A 20,000-nucleotide genomic window follows, 5' to 3' on the forward strand; every position below is an offset into this window, starting at 1 on the left:
ATGTCTCCATGAATTATATGGCTGTTTTCACCAAAGGGCAAGATTGCTTTTTGAATGCATTTTTTTCTTTCTTTTGGTTATGTTGCTGGCAGGTGTTGTTGCGAATGTCATGTGCACTGTAGCGTAACATTGCATTTTTTTTTTTTTTTCTGTCTTTGTCTTCTCATGCCTCTCAATCAAAATACCCCGCTACCATGAACAATAGCCTTCTCTGTGTGTCCTATGGTTGGTGTAAGTGGTGCTTAAAGAAGGGCAGACAGTGAGACTTTGTTGAAGAGAGTGATGCTTGCTTGTTGGGATGTTTGAGATGTCTCCTTGGATAGCAAGCTTGCACAGATGAAATACATACTTACAGGCCAGTACAGGTGCAGATATGTCCTCCATAAAAACACACTTTTTCTTTTTTTCAATTAGTGGATTGACAGAAAATGCATCCGATCCGTCTTAGTAGTCGATGAATTGGTTTCCAAGCAAAAATGCCAAACATTGCTCTAATGTGAGGATTTGCTGATTTTCTTTGTCATATGTAATAGTTAACTCAATATTTATTCAGTACAAGCAATGTGAAGATGCCCCCTTGTGCTCTTGGAAATCATAACGGACACTATTTTCTGTCATTTAGACAAACGATTAATGGATTAATCAAGAAAATAATCATTTGTTGCCGCCCTTAAAGGTCCCATATCGTGCTTATTTTCAGGTTCATACTTGTATTTTGTGTTTCTACTAGAACATGTTTACATGCTTTAATATAAAAAAAAAACCTGTTACTTTCCTCATACTGTCTGTCTGAATATACCTGTATTCACCCTCTGTCTGAAACGCTCCGTTTTAGCTCATTTCAATGGAATTGAACGCTAAGCAACAGTTTGGGTCCATGTTTACTTCCTGTCAGCTGAAGTTATTTACATCCACTGCAACAGGAAATAAACTGGGACACATTAAGAATGTTTACGTTTAAAACTGTGTAATGGTCTAAATATTGTATATTTGTGACATCACAAATGGACAGAAATCCTGACGGCTTGTTTCAAACGCACAATTTCTGAATACGGGCTGTGCGTATTACTCCGTATATTGAACGTTTCAATACTTTCACATTATTTATATAGCACTTAAACCTGCTTTATACTATAACAGACATGACAATCTTACTTTTTACAAGATGGGACCTTTAAACTCTCTGATCCACTTAAGTAAAGACAGCATAGGCAAAGTAATCCTGCCTGCTTGCCAGACAACCCTCTTATATTTACATATGACCATGGAGGCATCCCAGGTCTTTAGGACTGAGTGCACTTCTCTGTAATTAGGCTTTCTTTGTGCTGAGATCTTTCTGGACTCTTATGTCCACTGAATACAGGATGATGCCATGGAAGAGACGGTCTTTTGTTTAGCATTGATTGACACATGGACAGCAGGTTTCTGAGCAGCGTGTCTGGTCTTGGCCTGATGTGTTTGAAGTGTGTTTGCTGAAAGCCACGTGTTAACTTTACCCATATTTGCCTTTCTTCCTGTGAGAGAAGAGCTGACTCAGGTATTTGAAGGGGGATGCCCTGCAGGCCTTCATTCCAGTTTGAGTCATCATGATACAAACTCTGTCTATTCTGTGCTGTTCAAGACTGGCTGGCTCTCTGCTGGGCATTTGTTGTTGAAAATGTAGTGAGATGGTTGCCAGCGTGACAGCGACACTGGCATTGTTTTTCCCTTGTGAGTCTGAGTGTGTGGATGTGTGATCATGGCAAAATGTGTCCTGGAGACACCTTCCCTAGCGGGAAGTACAACTACTACTGATGTGGTTTTGAAGTACTTTGCCAGGTGTTTATATGTCTGTGGACAGATTTTGTGACCGCCTAGCAACCATGCAGAATGCAGAGTCCATCTCCCACACACACACTAACACTTTACGCCCCTGGCCCGGTTTAGCGTGATGGTCTCTACTTCTTTTTTCCATTAGATCCTCCACAGCACAGATACATTTTCTGAGTTGTCAACTTGTAACTGCAAAGAAGGTCCTCCCTGAATCTGCAGTGGATTGTACTTGAAATAGGTATCACAAGTTTCATCACAATATGATATTATATTGATTCTTTGGGCAACGATATGATATTTGCTGATATCACAAAGTCTGCCACAATACAATTTATATCTGATTCGATTCAGCCTAGGGATGCTAATTTTTAAAAATGTTCTTAACCGATAACCGACCCGCGTTAACCGATTATTAACCGTTAACAGGCAAGATTTGTGCCTCACATGCAGCGGTGCACCAGCTGCGTTCACTGTCTCCAGTTCACCGTCCGGGAGCGTTAACTTAGCAGCTACGATGCTGCGTTCACTGTCTCCAGTTCACCGTCCGGGAGCGTTAACTTAGCAGCTACGATGCTGCGTTCACTGTCTCCAGTTCACCGTCCGGGAGCGTTAACTTAGCAGCTACGATGCTGCGTTCACTGTCTCCAGTTCACCGTCCGGGAGCGTTAACTTAACAGCTACCATGCTGCGTTCACTGTCTCCAGTTCAGCGTCCGGGAGCGTTAACTTAGCAGCTATGATGCTGCGTGTAGTGTCGCGGACATGCAGCCACTTTCCCAGTAAAAGTCTCCACCGCACATTTAGTTTAGTTTAGTTGTCAGCTGTGTGTCTGCCCGGCGGAACGCCACTCTGTCTGTCTGGATTAACGATAGCGATTGTCCAACATACAGTGTGTGTGTTTGTGCTACGTTAGCAGCTGCTAGCGTTGCGGGTTGCTCCGTGCTCGCTGTAGTCACACACATCCGCTCTGTCAGCAGGGTGTAACTTCAGCGAGTTTCCGACCGACTGTGTTGTTGGTGGCGTTCTAGCTGTGATCGTAGGTGTAGCAGACAGTGTGTGTACACTTTATTTGTTGGTGAATAAATGCTACGAGGCTACAACTACTCCGCTCAGCGAGCTATAGACGGGAGACAACTTCCTGTATCTGTAACGCCGGCTCCGCCTCTTAAGGTGGACTATTAAGGTGGACCAGCTTTTTCTCCTTTAAGTGACGAGTTTTTCTCAGCTTTTTGATTAATTATTAACATTTCTGTTAAATGCTTAATGTCGGTTAACGGCTGAACGGTTAATTATTAACATCCCTATTTTGCATCGATGATATTGGATCATTGATCATTGAATCAATATATTGACCCAGATCAACGTATCGTTACACCCCTACATGGATTTAGGAAGGTTCATTCCATCCATTTCCTTTTTCTTTTTAGCATAATATTTTCGCTTTAGAACCTGCATCAAGGAGTTCATAAATATGTGTGTTATCGTTTTGTTCTTCTGTATTTCTGTCTAAAGTCTGTCTGATGAGATGCCACGCGGTGCTGCTCATACTGGGTCTTGCACCATTGCTGGTTTTATAGGTTCCCTCTGAAAACACACCCATTGAAATGTCATCTCTTGAATTTGTCAAGTAATCTGAGTACATTGTTTCCTAACCTAAGTATAAAAACATTTTAAAATCATAGCAGAACATTCATTGTAAATTCTTTTGTAAATAACTGTTAGATCTTGTTTTCTGCCCTTTTTGAATGTCATTCGTCTGCTTGTCCCGTTTGTAGAAGAAGTGAGAGAAGCAGTCGCTGAAGGCAGCCTGAGAGCAGCATTCACATTTTAACTGTTGGAAACCACTCAGCAGTTTACTGTGGAGCTGACGGCATGCTGGTTCCTCTCATCTCCTCTCAGCCTGCTGTGTGTGTGTGTGTGTGTGTGTGTGTGTGTGTGTGTGTGTGTGTGTGTGTGTGTGTGTGTGTGTGTGTGTGTGTGTGTGTGTGTGTGTGTGTGTGTGTGTGTGTGTGTGTGTGTTGTGACAATTCTTATGTTTTAGTGCATGCTTATTTTACACATAATGGAAAATGTGCCCACAGGAATGCTGAAATAACAGCGTTAGGTCTGTGGGTGGTTTCCATAAAGTTTGTAAATGGTTCTACGTCCCAGTGTCGGGCACTCCCAGGATGTGAGGCAGCTGATTAAAGGAAGAGGTGTGTGTGTGTGTATGTGCATGCATGTGTGTTTAAGCATGCGTGAATATACAGCAGAGCCTTTTGATTAAAACGTCCAAAGATAAAGAGTCTGTTGTGCTGCTCGGGCAGATGTCCAAGACCGGGACACTAAAATGTATCTCCACTCCAAACAAAGTGTCCAGTGTCCTCTTGGCAGGACATTCATTGTGCCAATATTTTAGGTAAATGGCCTGATTGATATTCTGAAATGCATTATTCATCACTCGCTCTGACAAAAAGAAACACCAGATCTCCGCAGCATAGAGACCAACCAGGCAGAACAACTCAGCAGAGCTCCTTTTCTTCCAGATGTTTGTGTTTCAGTCTGTTCTGTGTTTTAGCTGCCACAGACATCCTGGTCATCGTGTAACCGTTTAGATGGGGTGCTTCTCTGACATATCGCTCAGTACCATCAAACCCGTTTTATTAGGAAGCATGTGCATGTCAGTGATACAGACTTCTATGGGGTGTTTATCATGCCACATTTCTGATATATATCAACAAAAACAGACAATACTAGGAACTAAAGGCAAACAAAACCGGAGACAAGCAAATACAAAGATACTACATAAGTAGTTAAAGGAAAAACAAAAACACAGACAATACTTTAAGGCCACTTAAATACCTCCAGTCTGTCATTAAGGGTGAATCGGATTCTTTCTTGGTGGGTAAGGGTGTCAGTCAGTGTTGTTATGTTATTATATTTAAATGTTGGCACCTCTTTGGCCATGGGACAGGAGATGATGTTGTGTGTTCTGTAGGATTTTAGAGCTTTCGGAAGCTCCCGGTATAACCAAAAGGGGATCTGGTCTTATTTGGACTTTAAAATCTTTGAAAAGAATGAGAATATTGCAACCCCAAAGTCCTGTATTTTAGGGCATAGTGCATAGCTATGGAGTAAATCTGCATCTGCTTGGACACGTGTATGTATCTTTACTGTAGAGTAATGTAACCTGTGTAGAATCTTAAACTGGCATTCAAAGAACAAATGTGAACATACTTCAAGATCTTGTCCCAGATGTTCTCAGCTATTTCTATCCCTAGGTCTTTTTCCCAGTCCTTTTATATACAGCTCACATCTACTTGCTCAATGTCCTGCAGTGTATTGTATATAAATGAAACTGGATGTTTCAGTACCATCAAACCCATCTCACATACATGCTATTTTAGCAGGCTCTGTCCTAGGATGTACTGCCGTTGCAGCCTAATTCCTGGGTGGGAACCTTTTGTAATCACATGCTTACGCCAACAGTACTGCACTTTATTTGCCTAAAAAGCTGACCTGCACTAGTCTGTAACAGTTTTGCCGGATTTGTCCTGTTCCTTCCTACGCTGTTGATGTTCACATCTCAAGCACGCAAAGCAGCTGCCACAATTTGTTTTACTCCATTCCAGACTAAACTGTGATTATTATCAGTGTGCGTCACGCTGCCGGGTTAATAGTCACAATAATCGTGGATGTCTTAAAGGTCCCATATGGTGCTCATTTTCAGGTTCATACTTGTATTTTGTGTTTCTACTAGAACATGTTAACATGATGTAATGTTCAAAAAAACTTTATTTTCCTCATACTGTCTTTCTGAATATGCCTGTATTCACCCGCTGTCTGAAACACTCCGTTTTAGCTAATTTCAATGGAATTGCGTTGCTAGGCAACAGTTTGGGTCCATGTTTACTTCCTGTCAGCTGATGTCATTCACATCCATTGCAACAGGAAATAAACTGGGACACATTTAGAATGTTTATGTTTAAAACCGTGTAATGGTCTAAATATTGTATATTTGTGACATCACAAATGGACAGAAATCCTAACGGCTTGTTTCAAACGCATTTCTGAATACGGGCTGTGTGTATTTCTCCGTATATTGAGCGTTTTGATAGTTTAACAGTATTTATATAAAGCACTTAAACCTGCTTTATAACATAAAAGACATGAAAATCTCACTTTTTACAATACGAGACCTTTAATATTAAACTCCTTTCTGTTTAATGTGTGATTCCTTGTTTTCGTTTCATGTGCTACTGATTGGTACACAACGCAAGTGTAGAGATATTTATGTATAAATATTTAAATGCACTGCTTAACATGATTTGGAATAATTGTGCATTTCTGGGCCTCATCATCTGTTCAACATCTGTATTATTAGGGAAGAAGGTCTTAAAGCATGTATTATTCTTACATGGTTTCATTGTTCCTTCCAGATTCATCAGTGACTAAAGATGATGGCTGATGCCAGCGACATGTTGGCAGCTGCCCTGGAGCAGATGGATGGCATTATAGCAGGTAAAGTTCTTCTATAGCATTTAGCAGAATCATGTTCTGATTCCTAGAAGTCTCTGATAGATAAAAACCCTCCAGGTTGAGTAAACATTGATAAGACTTGTGGTTTGTTGCAGAGCTGACATTTTAAACATCACGTGATGTTTGGAACTCCGTGTTTGTCAGAAAGGCTTTAGCATTTATTCTGTGCTCCTTTAGGCCGCGTGGCTTCTAGCTATGTTCACCAGTGTAAATACCAGCTTGTATTATGTATTAATGGATCATTTGATTTAATTTTCCCACACCATGTTGTTGCAAAGGACTTTACAAACTGGATGCTCAGATGGTCAGATGGTCGTCTCCACATAACATGATTTTTATGATTGTCATTATTCCCTTTAGTCCAGCCTATGATGGCAGACTGCCCATTTAGTACAAACAATATTATTAGTGATATATAAGAAAGTGTTAAACGTCGTGTTCCTTGTATGACACATGGAATTCACTGTCAGAACATGAGCCAATGAAAATATCATGTCGCCTTTGTGCTGTTAGTAAAACCTGTCTAAGTAATGACTTTGTGAAGTATGAGATGGTCTTTCTTTGGATTCAAGCCCCTCCTAACGTTGTGCTTCTTTACCTCAGGCTCCAAGGCTCTGGACTACTCCAACGGGCTGTATGACTGCCAGTCACCCACCTCTCCTTTCATGGGCAGCCTGCGGGCGCTTCACCTGTTGGAAGACCTAAGGAGCGTCCTGGAGTTAATGGACACAGAGGAAAGAGAGAGTCTACGCTGCCAGATCCCTGACTCCACAGCTGACAGTCTGGTCGAGTGGCTTCACGGTCACCTGGTAAGATGTACATGTAGGAAAGACACTGTTACGGACGAGCCCCCATTTTTTACAACCCGGCTCAAAGGGTGCAACAAAAATGGGAGACCAGACGAGTTTTAAAATAATAAAAGGCATTTATTTAACAAACTAACAATAAATAACTAAACAAAGGAAGAGAGAGATCCTCTGTGGGAAGGGATGGAGCTTTTATCCCCACCACACCAAGCCCAGGTGTGGCTCATCATTCTGACGACCCTCTCTCCTGCAAAACAAAGGAGAACCAGCAAAAAGACACCGGGACCCCTAGTGGAGTGGAGGGGTGGTCACAGACACATGCAGGCTGCATGAGACTCTAGCCTCGTCCACACCGGGAATGTCAGCAGCGCGTGTTACCTGTTGTTTTTTTATTTCAGCGTCCGTGTTGACAGGTTAGAGCAGCCACACTGCGCGTCTCACGTACGGCTCGGCTGCTTGTCAGCTGCTAGTCAGCTGCGTCTCTTCTAGAGATTCAAGGTCTCACCTATTTTTGACGCGAGCCGTGCGGTTCACAGAAACAACAGACTGTGAAAGTGATCTATTGACATCATACCAGAAACATTACTACAGTTTCCATGTCTGTATCTGTAGAAAATATTACGGAGATGAAAAGTAAAAAGTAAAGACTTGTTTCTAAATCAACACTTCCTGCTTTCATTTCAAAATAAAAGCCCTCAAGTGTTTTTTTTCTGTGGACAGATTCCTTCATTTGTTAACACGAGGCTTTTATTCTGAAATATGTGCCAGACAGTGTTGTACAACATGCAGTGACTTGGAGAGCTCCATGAATGAATATAGTACGGGGTTTTAATGGTGGATTATTACTATTATTTACAAATTGCCACATGATTCGTAACCTTTCTCTGTCTAAAATAAATATAATGACATTTATAATGAAATGAAATGGTCATTATGAAAGGCAAACTCTATGTAGAAAGAAAGTTCTGAACACACGACGCGTCATTCACGCAGCCGCTCACCGGACGCGTCAATCACGCAGCCGCTCACGCGACGCAACCGCCACGCGACGCACCGTGGGCGTTTTTTATCGCGAAGGGACGCACCGCTTCCCAGCATTGGACGCTTGGTGGGCTGTCACTAGACACAAGGCTCTCCCCACCTGATTGGAAGAACACTTTCCCTCCGTCCAGCTTTCAAACCGGAAAACAATTTGGAGGCTCGTTCGGAAACTTTCTTCTCTTATTTCACAAAAATAGTTCACGGAAATGTGTTTCTGAAAACATTTGAGGCGAGTATAATCCTGCAGCTGCTGAATCTGTCTTTATTTTGGATCAACAACATTTATTTTAAAAGTTTCTAGAGAGTTTCGAGAGGAAAGTAGATATGAGATGCATAAAGTAGACTAGAGTTCAACTTCATGCTTTACGCTCCGTCTCTCGAATCGCGCCGCCACGCTACCAGAATGCATTGCAGGGCTGCTTACATAGACAATGAATGGGAAGCGTGGAAAGGACGGAGCCTGTGGACACGTACCATGACACAGTGTTGGAGATATTGAACAGATTAGGTGATCGTCATCAGTCGAGAACAAGAATATGTTTGTTGTTAATCTTTGAGCGTAATAACTGGAACTGAAGATCATAAAATCCAGTCATATTGACTCTTTTTCTCTTTTCATCAGACCACTGTAGCCTCAGGTCAGATCAGTTCCACTGGTAATGTCACACATCTTGTTGTTAAAGATGTAAAATGTAGAACTAAAGAAAGCAACACTTCCAAAGTCTGAATCCGTTGAAGCTGTGTCACCGTGGAGGAGGTTTTGTCTGCAGTGGTTGGACACAATGTGCTGCAAACAAGCGTTAAGCACATCTGGTTTGCTGCTGATTGTGCTCTGCTCTGTGTGCTGCATTAAAACTCTGAGGATGCAGACAAGCATGGGCAAACAGTGCTGTGTGAAAGCAGACGACCTACTTGTTTGCTAAGCGAAAACATGACCGTCCTCCTCCGCTGAGTTCCCTGGGAATGCAAGATGAAATGCTGGTGTTGTCAATGTCCCGGCCAGTGTGCTGCAAGAAACACGCTGACTTCTTGGGAACCAGAGTGGTGTTTGGGAGAGCGACGGGCTGCTGGCCAGAGAAATGCCAGAGTTTTTGTGTAATGCTGTAAGTCACTCTGTGCACAGCAGTCTGAATGTGAGCCTTCTTCTCAGCCATGTAGGGTTTTGTTTGTGCAGGATAAAGCAGCGTAGCCGATTGCATTTAATCTGAGATCATTATTAGGCACTGAAACCTCAAAGGTTGTTAAGATCAGCAGAATTAATAACTTATCTGAGTTCCCCTTCGTGCTTCTAATCCATATGTTCTTCTGTCCCTGCAGTCCAACGGGCACATCTCTCTGAGCGGGGGTGACCACTACCAGGAAAGGCTTTCCCGGATAGAAAATGATAAGGAGTCTCTGGTTCTTCAGGTACACATCCAGCAACTTTTAGATCATCTCACCAGTTCCACAAAGACTCAGGTGTCTTAAGATATATATTTATGTTAGATAGAAATAAATATCTTCAACAATATCGTTATTATGCTTTTAAACACAAAACCAACAATACAGCATCACACAGTGGCCACAAGAACTAAACAACAGACTTAGATCCCTGACAGACGATATACACAGCACATCATATACTAAGAGATGATTGTACACAAGCAACATTCACAATTAATTCAAAATCAATAAATAAAGTATAGATATGTAGTAGCAGTGTATGTCGTATACGTGTATGAGGATAAGGAGGCGCTCAGTCCATTACAGTCGACAGATTGATTTATTTATTCCAAATCTAGCGGTGCTGACTCTGGGTCGTTATGAATCCACTCAGCTCTGTAACGAGGTCGTGCAGCCAGCTGATAAACTCTAATATTTGGGACAGCTAATAAAGCTTCTTGGTTCCATGCAGGTGAGTGTGCTGACAGACCAGGTGGAGGCTCAGGGAGAGAAGATTCGAGACCTGGACTTGTGTTTGGACGAGCACAGGGAGAAACTCAACGCCACTGAGGAGATGCTGCAACAGGTGTGTGTGTATGTGTATGTGTATGTGTGTGTGTATGTGTGCATGTGTTTCATATGTAATATAGCTCAGGATCAAGAGCCACCCACTTTTAACTTTAAAGGTCTCATATTATGCTCATTTCTGGCAAAGCTGGTGGAGCCACAATGAAAGCGAGCCGCGTTAGCCGCGCAACATGCTAACATTAACAGTCTGCTAAAGAAACAGAAACTAAAACAACATAAACATGACAAACTTCCTGGTTTGAAGGAGAGTCCCAGACAGCCGGTACGGATCCATCCAGAGCTTCAGTTTGAAGTGAGTCTTCACGTCCTCAGATGATGGGACTGCATGAAGACTTTTCTGCTGGTTCTTGCAGACTAACAGAAGTATGAACATGCTTTGCTCGTCCTGTTAGCAGGTCCGGGATTATAGCGAGGAGAACAATGGCGGACAGCGAGAGATCCAGCAGAGACTCCGTGGGCGGGGTCACGTCGCTAGAGGTTGTACTCGCGTTCCACCAGGAAACCCAAATATGGCATGAAAAGAATCTTTGACGTGATCGGGGGAAGGAGGTTCTGATCAGAGTTCACATCTTCTGAGAGATGGAGCAGGAGAAAAAGAGGGAGGATGGTCTTCTCTGACACTACGGTGGTCTGTAGACACACCGGGGACAGATATTGATGTTTAATAGGGGACCTTTAAAGATCTGAGTTCATGTCCTTCTGTCAACAAACATCTGCTGTGTTTGATAAATGCATATTAACCTGTGTGCTGCTGGTGTTGGGTGTAGCAGGGGCTTCTCTTTGTGCTTGTTGTCAGCTACTGAGATAAAGCTGGCTGATTTCTATGTCTACCTTTAGCACTGAATAATCTCTAATATTATTATTATATTAAATATTTACAACAACATACTGCCGATGTTGTTTGCCCTGCTACTACTGACAACACAGCAACCACAACATCCACTTGTAACCGTCTCCATTTGTCTTTGTAGGAGCTTCTGTGCCGAAACACTCTGGAGAACCAGAAGCAAGAACTGATATCTGAAGTGTCCAAACTAAAGATGAAGCTGAACACCATGGAGGAGAAGGACAGACTTGACTTTGATGACAGATTTAGGGACAGCGAGGTATGTGAGCTAATTCTCAGGACAGAAATTATTTTGGTTTCTGCCTGTGTCCTTTCTCTCTTTCCTCTCTGCCCACACACACCAAACAAACCCTCATTCATGTTGTCTGACACCTGTGTGGGAGAGGGATTCTCATTTTACCGTCAAAGCAGCTGTGTGTTGAGTAACATTCACTGAACTATCCATGGGAAATCTGCCTGATGTGTTTGTTGTGATTAGAAATGAAAAGGCTTACGGTGCAGAGTGGATTCCCTTTTGACCTTATTTGAATTTACTGCCCTCTCGTCGAAGGCTTTACTACGAAGCCTCCCTAGACCCCCTAGGAGACAAGTTTTATTAACTTGTTCCCTCGAGTTAGGTAGCTTGTTAGAGCACTTCTTCCGATCATTCCTGACATTGCTGATGTACGGAGCCCCCGTAGATGATGTATTTCAGTAAAGTTGTAAAGATATTGACAGATTCAAACTTCCCGGATCAATAACTCATAACAAACGTTGTTAAAACACAAACAAGGACTCTTTCTAACCGTAGTAAGGTAGACAACTAGCTACAACCTCATTTTAATCACAACGAGCTGGACACATTGGTCTCTATGTGCAGACGGCGGTGAGAATGTCGGACAAAAAAGTCAGAAAAAAAAGATCTGAAGAAATGTCCGAAAAAAATGGCTGAAAAAAAAGTCTGAAAAAAAGATCTGAAAAATTTCCGACAAAAAAGTCTGGAAAAAAAAAGGAACTGAAAAATGTCCGGAAAAAAATTCTGAAAAAAAAGATCTGAAAAATTTCTGAAACATAAGATCTGAAAAAACCCCTGAAAAATGTCCGAAAAAAAAAGATCTAAAAAAACTGAAAAATGTCAGAGAGTAAAAGTCTGAAAAAAGATCTGAAAAATGTCGGACAAAAAAAGTCTGAAAAATGTCCGAAACAAAAGATCAGAAAAATGTCGGACAAAAAAAGATCTGAAAAAAAAGATTGGTCGGGGACCGTCTACAAAGTACAACGCCGAAAAGAGAACAATATTCAATAACTTCAGTATTATGTATTAAGTGTAGAACCACCAAAATTACACATCAATGATCTCCTCATAGCTGTACTACAACACTTGTTTTGGAAAAATATGCTTTTGCATAATTTTGGTGAATTTTTAATGGGAAAAATATTCAAGTTAGTAACTCGAGGGAACAACTTAATAAAAACGTTCTCCTCGGGGTCTAGGGGGGCTCCGTACTTTACAAACATTAAGATGTCAGCCATTTGTTTACCAGAGATGGGGAGTCTTCTGCTGTCCCAGAGGAACCGTGCAGAACACTCGGAAAGCTTTCAAACACGTCATGTTATTGTTGTAGCGGCGCAGTCGTCTCTTCTTCTGTTCACGTTCCGCCTCACAACTCATAAACCACTTCTCTTCTTCAAGCAGCTTCCTCTTGTTTTATCACTGCTGCTGCTTTGAAGCATCCACAGTCCCTTCAAACCTACAGAGTTGCTTTCTATTTAATGTGAGAGCTGCCATAATGAAACTGATACTGGAAAATCAGTTGAAAAGAATGATTAGTATTTTAAGAGGCTGCTTGCTGTTTTATTACCGTTCTGTGATATTTACATTCTGTTCTTTCAGGATTTAATTCTTGAAATTAATGAACTGCGGTACAGAATGACAGATCTGGAGACTGAAAAACTACAGTACGAAAAGAAAGTTAAAACCACGAAGGTGAGTTGTCCCAGGGAAGTGTTCTCCCAGTGTTTATATGAATCACATCTCATTCTTTCCTGGCTCTTAATGTATCCTCAGGAGCGGTCTCCTCCAGCTAAACACATCTTTTTTACTATTATTTTAGGGCTGTGAATCGATTCAAATAGTTAATTGCGATTAATCCTAAATTTTTTATCGTTCAAAATGTCCCTTAAAGGGAGATTAGTCAAGTATTTAATCAAGTATTTTCTAATTTCATATGATACCAGTACTTTCGCTCTACTGACCCTGCTACGACCTAAAAATCGCAAGTTGCGTTAATGCGTTAAAGAAATTAGTGGCGTTAAAGGTCCCACATTGTGCTCATTTTCAGGTTCATACCTGTATTTTGTGTTTCTACTAGAACATGTTTACATACTGTATTGTTAAAAAAAAAACGTTATTCTCCTCATATCGTCTGCCTGAATATACCTGTATTCACCCTCTGTCTGAAACGCTCCGTTTTTAGCTCATTTCAACAGAATTGCGTTGCTAGGCAACAACTTGGGTCCATGTTTACTTCCTGTCAGCTGATGTCATTCACATCCACTGCAACAGGAAATAAACTGGGACACATTTAGAATGTTTATGTTTAAAACCGTCTAAATATTGTATATTTGTGACATCACAAATCGACAGAAATCCTGAAGGCTTGTTTGGAGCGGCTGTGGCTCAGAGGGTAGAGCAGGTTGTCCACCAATCGGAAGCTCGGTGGTTCGATACCCGGCTGGTCCGGGTCACACGTCGATGTGTCCTTGAGCAAGACACTTAACCCCAAACTGCTCCCGAAGGCAGAGCCATCGGTGTGTGAATGAGTATTTAGATTAGATCCTGATGGGCAAAGTTGGCACCTTAGCAGCCTCTGCCATCAGTGTGTGAATGTGTGAATGCTGATATGTAGTGTAAAGTGCTTTGAGTGGTCGGAAGACTAGAAGAGCGCTATATAAATGCAAGTCCATTTACCATTTGTTTCAAACGCACAATTTTTGAATACGGGCTGTGTGTATATCTCTGTATATTGAGCGTTTTGATAGTTTAACAGTATTTATATAAAGCACTTAAACCTGCTTTATAATATTAAAGACATGAAAATCTCACTTTTTACAATATAGGACCTTTAACACATCATCATTATCGCGTTAACTTTGACAGACCTTCTTGTTTTATTTAGAATTTCCTCTGGTTTGTAGATTCTGGTGGTTGTTTGTTTTTTAGGCTCTGAATTTAGTTATTTATGACTCAATCTGATCATGAGGATAACTTTTTCATTTCTAGATTGTAAAACTGCTCTAGACGTTTTCACCCTGTTGGTCAACAGTGTCTATATTTCATTGTACTGTAAATATCTTGGTTATGAATCTTAGGTATTCCGTCTTCTTGACCTCCTTTTTATCTTTCACTTCTTGCATCTCTATTTCCTCTCTTCCTGGGTTTGTCTCTGCTGCTAGTCACTAATGGCCAAGCTTTCTAGCCTGAAAATCAAAATGGGCCAGATGCAGTATGAGAAACAGAGGAAGGAGCACAAACTCCAGGCTATGAAGGTTGGCTCTTCTCAGGATGACTGTTTGCTTGCTGTATGATTACTGGTTTTGACCGACCTCTCCCTTTGGCTCCTCCTCTTATGTTTTTTTTACTTTTGAGGGTAAAAATCATTCAATCTGGTTTGCAGACAGTTTTTTTTTTTTTTTTTTTTACCATTTTAGGCAACATGATGTCACACTGAAACACTGAAATCACTTGATTTACTAAACCGGCACAGTGACATGCATCAAGTGAGGTGTGGTCAGAAATACCACTTTTTTTTAACTCTCCATCTACAAGTCACCGGTTTAAACCACAGGTTTGCTTTAAAGGGACTGTTTGTAACTTCTTACACGTATAAATCATTGTGGGTCGGTGTCTCATGCGCGCTCGCGTGTGTCTCCGCTGTTCAGACTCAGACTCCAACACAAACTACAGTGAAGCACCAAAACCTCTTGGTTGTATCTAGTGAAGCTGTTAAACAGTGTTGGCCGCGGTCGGAGGACGCGGGGGAGACCGTAGCTTTGGTCTCCAGGACCGGAGTCTCTGCTGTACTCTGCTCCTCTGCCTGCCTTCACTCACACACCGCGCTCCTTCTCTCTCTCTCTCCCCCTCTCACGTGCATGCTGCTCACTCCACACTGCAGAAGAGTTAGTTTAGCTCTGAGAATATCTAGTGAATGTTCAGTGGACGTTTGTGCAGAAATAACTGCTGCAGCTCCTCCAGACCAACAGAGGTTTCCCGTGTCTTGTGAAGTGACGGGGCTCCGCAGAGAGAAACGTTATCGTCTCCGACCAAAACTCCGGCGTCTCCCCCCGTTCCCTCCGGCCGCGGTCGGGAGGCTGAGGCAGGAAAAGCCAACACTAGGATCAGCATTGATTCATGGAGAGACCTTGGTCTGGTCAGCTAACATTACTGCCAAGCAGCTGAAATATAGAGTGATATTGTGCTTTTAGCTGACGTGTGTCTCCTCACTGTGTTGAGCGATGCTCCTTCATGTCTATGTAGAGCGAGCACAAGCGCCAGCAACAGGACGCTGACTTTAGTTGACTTAATGGCCACAAGTGAAGCTGTTAACAAGACATTTAGGATTCTTACAAACAGTCCCTTTAACTCCCCATCTTCAAGGCCCCAGTTTAAACCACAGGTATGCTTTCATTAGTGTTTTTTTTTTCAAGAGTTGGCAGCGTTCTGTTTTTCTGCGTCTTTCTTTATCCCTCTTTGAACTTGTCTCACTCATTTATTTATTTCCTGATCATCTTCATTAAAACCTCTTACAGTTTAATTTGTCCGTCTCCATGCTTGAGTCCTGCTGTGGTCGACCTCCCAGTCATGAGCGCTGCTTACCCACTCACCTCTCACACGTTACCCTTCAGAGCAGGTGTGGCCTGCGTGCCTGTACGCCACGTCAGCGTCTGTGAACCTCCTCTGTGTTGTGGTTTGTTTTGTCGTGTGGATTTGGGGGTGGGGGAGGTGGTGTCTGTGTGGAGGAAATACCCTCACTGTTGTTGTCCTCTGTTGGACAGGAGGAGCTAGCCATGCTGAGGAGGCAGCTGGAGGGCAGAGACGGAGAGATGAGGCGGCTACAGGATGAGACAGGCTTCAAAGCAATCGCCTCGAGCAGTTCAGATCCCACGGAGAGAGGTGGGGAGTCGAATCACAAGCCTCACTGAAGATGAGCGTGCATGATGTTTAAACTTTATGTCACATGATTGAGTGGTAATATCTACGTAGAATTAGCAAAGCAAAGCAGTAGGCAGAATCTGTTTCATAACTCTTTGTCCTGTTTAGTCTCTCATCCAGATGAAACTCTTAGAAAGAGGCTGAAAGAGAAACGTAAGGGTTATTTTCATGCTTGTTTATTTTGCACTTTATTACTGCACCCATCTCTCAACCCCCGTCTGCATGAACGAGCATGAGCCATCCCAACTCAGCTTGTCCATTATAACCCACCGGAGTGCTAATACCCGACCACGGAGCACCACATCACCAATCTGTTCAACTCTTATCAACTTTTAAGGACTTTGAACTGAACAAAAAACCAAGGTCACCCAAAAGCCCGGCCTGGAACAGCAGCAAGGAATGTCTGCTTTGTGTTTTCAACAGGAATGAGGAATGAATTGTGTTGTTTGTCATAACCATTCAGGCTGCTCACTCATCCTCCTGCCTCATGTCCTCCAACAATAATCACCTCCTGTACCCGTCAGTATCTCCCCTCAAACTCCTCTAAACCTCCCCCCCCGCTCACACAGCAACCAGTGTGTGCCCTGCTAACCTGTAGGATTGTCTTCATGTTCAGTGTTGTCTTCCCCCGTCAGCGAGCTTTCACTTATGTAGAGCAATTTCATTTGTCATTCAGTGCACAGACTCCCTACAGTTCTCTAGTCTACATCACTAGAATTAACCACTAAGGTTACGACTGCTGGCAAAATTGGCCTACATCAGATTTTATTTTCTTAACGGTGTGAACCGCACAAATCAGCTGGAATCTGGGGCCATATCAGAGACACTTCCTATCTTGAGTCTAAAACTACTTTAGGAATCCTATCTTATTTATTTTACTTCATCGTATCTTATCTCAGGTTAGGAAATCCTAAATACTCAATCCAACATCGCTTATCATCAACCTTTACGTCTGTTACCTAGCAACCAAGGCTACTCGTAAACGACTTTGCAACCGTTGTTTTTCCCATTGAAACGTACGGGCACTTAAGATTGAAGACAGATGAGTTAGAGGTGGTGGCAACATCCTCTAACTCATCCAGATAAAAGAAAGAGAGCGGGCTGAGATAGCAGACAGTCTCCGCCGTATCCGGCATCCAACAGAGTGTTGATGCCATCTAAAAGAAAATAAGTACCCTGACAGGTGATACGAAGAGGAAGTCCAAAGAGCAGAAGAAAAGTGTTGGACGTGAAAGTTAGGACAGCTTTAAGCTGAAGTAGGCAGATTGGAGCAAATATGATTTTAAAATAAAGTTATTTTTATAAAACGGTCTCTATAACGTGACAGTAGTACATGAAACAGGTAACCTGAAAAAAATCATGTTCCTCGGTGTCCTCCGGTGCTCCTAACGGCATCTGCAAGATTTCACAGACCGGAGGAAAACAAGCAGTAAGAGCTGATCTGAGGTCTGCTGTCCAGCTGCCGTCTATGAGAGCCAGCTGTCAATCACTCTGAACTCCGACCAAACGGTCAAACTAGGCAGCGCTGATCAGATATGAATCAATATTCTGTTACGTTAATGTCTATTTCTCTCCTCACATGTCCTCAGAATCATCTGGTGAAGGAACGCCAAGTTCTGGTCAGATGACCGGAGCTCAGCCAATAGGAACGCTCTCTCTCTCTGAAATGACCTGTGATTGGTTAAAGTCTCCCGTCACGGGCTAGATGTTCTAAAGCCTGTAAACAGAGCCATGAGGAGGAGCACAAGTCTAGTTTTCTCTCAGAACACTTCAATTACAATATGATGAAAGGTTATTATGGGATGTCAGCTCAATGATGCCAAAAATATACTGACTACTGCAGGTTTAACAGTTATCCTAAAATAAGGAGAGTTTATTTAAGATTTCAGGAAGATGCTTGTGTAATACACTTTTCCCATCTTAAGGTAGGACAGGAACAGGATGACTTAAGAACTATTCAACTGTAATGTTTTTTCCCTAAATCTAACCTATCCCTAATTACCATGGTTACCAAACAGTTAAGATAGGCTCTACAAATTAAGAAGTTTCTGTAATACGGCCCCAGATCTTTTCTAATCCCGATCAGCCGTTGCTACTTCACAACAAAGCCATAATTAAAAATCTGTCTCTCTGTTTCTCTCCTCGTCCTCGCTGGCTTCCACTTCAACAATTTATAAATGAAACCGTAAACGCCGACTTCAGTGAAAATGTTCTACCAAAGTGAACTATGTGAATCACCTGCTCACACACACACGGATATGATGAATCTAATCTAAAGCTGCAGAATGTGTCTGTGATGTTACTGGAATGACGGTCTGACGGTCTGAATGTGTTAAATCCTCCAGTTGCACCCCCCTGTGTGTTCAGGTTTATTATGCAACCCTCCTCACACTTCACACCGTCAACACCACACTTCTTTCTAATGATCTTCTGTCCTCGTTAGATGTGGAAGTGCAGAGAATGAAAAAAGCAGTTGAATCGTTGATGGCAGCGAATGAAGAGAAGGTACGTTTGACAAGTTATCAAATCAAATGATTGAACTCTCCTCCTCCTGAAACAATCTGCCTCACTGTCGTCTTAATCTTCTTTTTCCTTTGCAGGATCGTAAGATTGAGGAACTGAAGCAGTCGCTGCTGCGGTATAAAAAAGTTCAAGACATGGTGATGTCAGTTCAAGGGAAGAAAGGTGAGCTATAGATAACTCTTCTATCAGAGTAAATGAGTGATGGTGTAATGTCCGAGATCAAGAGGAAATACATTAAGTCAGCCTTCTGACCGCATATGTGGATACTTTACATTACTGACAATCATTTTTCACAGCATATCATGGTTTATTATGATTTCCAAATTTTCCAGCTGGCCACTGGCTTTATATGAAAATCCCCTTGTAGAGACTTTTTATTTATTTCTATTTAACCTTTATTTAACCTTTATTTCACCAGGAGTAAAAACTCATTGAGATTAAAAATCTCTTTTCCAACAGTGTCCTGGCCGAGATCGGCAGCAGCAGCACAGTTCCACGGTTACAGACATAAAACAAACATAACAATTTAAAAACAAGACAAATTACAGAATCATGAGGTATCAAAAAACATTCATCAGCATTCAAAACATCTGCAGCCAGATGTGCTTGTTTCCAGGTCTTTTAGAAGCACTTTAAAGACATTCAGTGAGACCAGCTCTCCAAGTTTCAGCTCATTTTGTAGCTGATTCCAAGAAGACGGAGCAGCAGACTGGAACGCCCTTTTTCCCAGTTCAGTACGGACTTTGGGGACAGTTGGTAGGATTAAGTCCTGGGAGCGAAGACGGTAACTTCCCGTACTTTGAAGGATGTAGGTCCGTATAGGTAAGATGGAAGCAGACCGAGAATAGCCTTATAAATAAGAACACGGCGGTGGTTCAGTCTACGGGTGGACGAGGCAGACCATCCTACCATACAAAGAGCAGTGGTGCGTACAATAAGGGCTTTCAATTCTTAATAAATCTCAGAGCTCCCTGGTAGACGGTATCCAGCCTGTGTAGGTTCTGAGAAGATGCATGAATGTATGTAACATCGCCGTAGTCCAGCACAGACATAAAGGTGGCAGCGACAAGCCTCTTTTTGGCCTCGAAGGAAAAGCAAGACTTTGTTTCTAAAAAAAAAAACAATTTCAACTTTAGTTTTTTGAATGTGAGGCTCAAAAGACAGAGAATCAAATAATCACAATTCTGAGATACAGACTAAATTTTTGCCTGCTGGTTTTCCTATCGGTGTATTTTTATTGCCCTGAGTTTCTA

The 20,000-nt window shown here is 42.2% G+C and overlaps 1 protein-coding gene across 13 annotated transcripts in view; it reads left to right on the forward strand.

Annotated features, from left to right (window-relative positions):
* ppfibp1b (PPFIA binding protein 1b) overlaps positions 1-20,000 on the forward strand; it is a 36,279-nt gene that overhangs the window by 5,049 nt on the left and 11,230 nt on the right. For 4 of the 13 annotated variants that reach the window (XM_074634186.1, XM_074634185.1, XM_074634183.1 and 1 more), the window contains exons 2-12: positions 6,230-6,311; positions 6,933-7,138; positions 9,494-9,583; positions 10,071-10,184; positions 11,158-11,292; positions 12,907-12,999; positions 14,469-14,561; positions 16,068-16,185; positions 16,333-16,377; positions 18,668-18,729; positions 18,825-18,909. In XM_074634186.1, coding sequence (XP_074490287.1) covers positions 6,248-6,311; positions 6,933-7,138; positions 9,494-9,583; positions 10,071-10,184; positions 11,158-11,292; positions 12,907-12,999; positions 14,469-14,561; positions 16,068-16,185; positions 16,333-16,377; positions 18,668-18,729; positions 18,825-18,909 — 1,105 coding nt within the window. In that variant the 5' untranslated portion in view covers positions 6,230-6,247. The remainder of the gene's footprint in view (positions 1-6,229; positions 6,312-6,932; positions 7,139-9,493; positions 9,584-10,070; positions 10,185-11,157; positions 11,293-12,906; positions 13,000-14,468; positions 14,562-16,067; positions 16,186-16,332; positions 16,378-18,667; positions 18,730-18,824; positions 18,910-20,000) is intronic. The other 9 variants (XM_074634189.1, XM_074634188.1, XM_074634190.1 and 6 more) reach the window with 5 other exon arrangements.

The sequence above is a fragment of the Sebastes fasciatus genome, chromosome 4, assembly GCF_043250625.1.
Source record: "Sebastes fasciatus isolate fSebFas1 chromosome 4, fSebFas1.pri, whole genome shotgun sequence".
Taxonomy (NCBI): Eukaryota; Metazoa; Chordata; class Actinopteri; order Perciformes; family Sebastidae; genus Sebastes; species Sebastes fasciatus.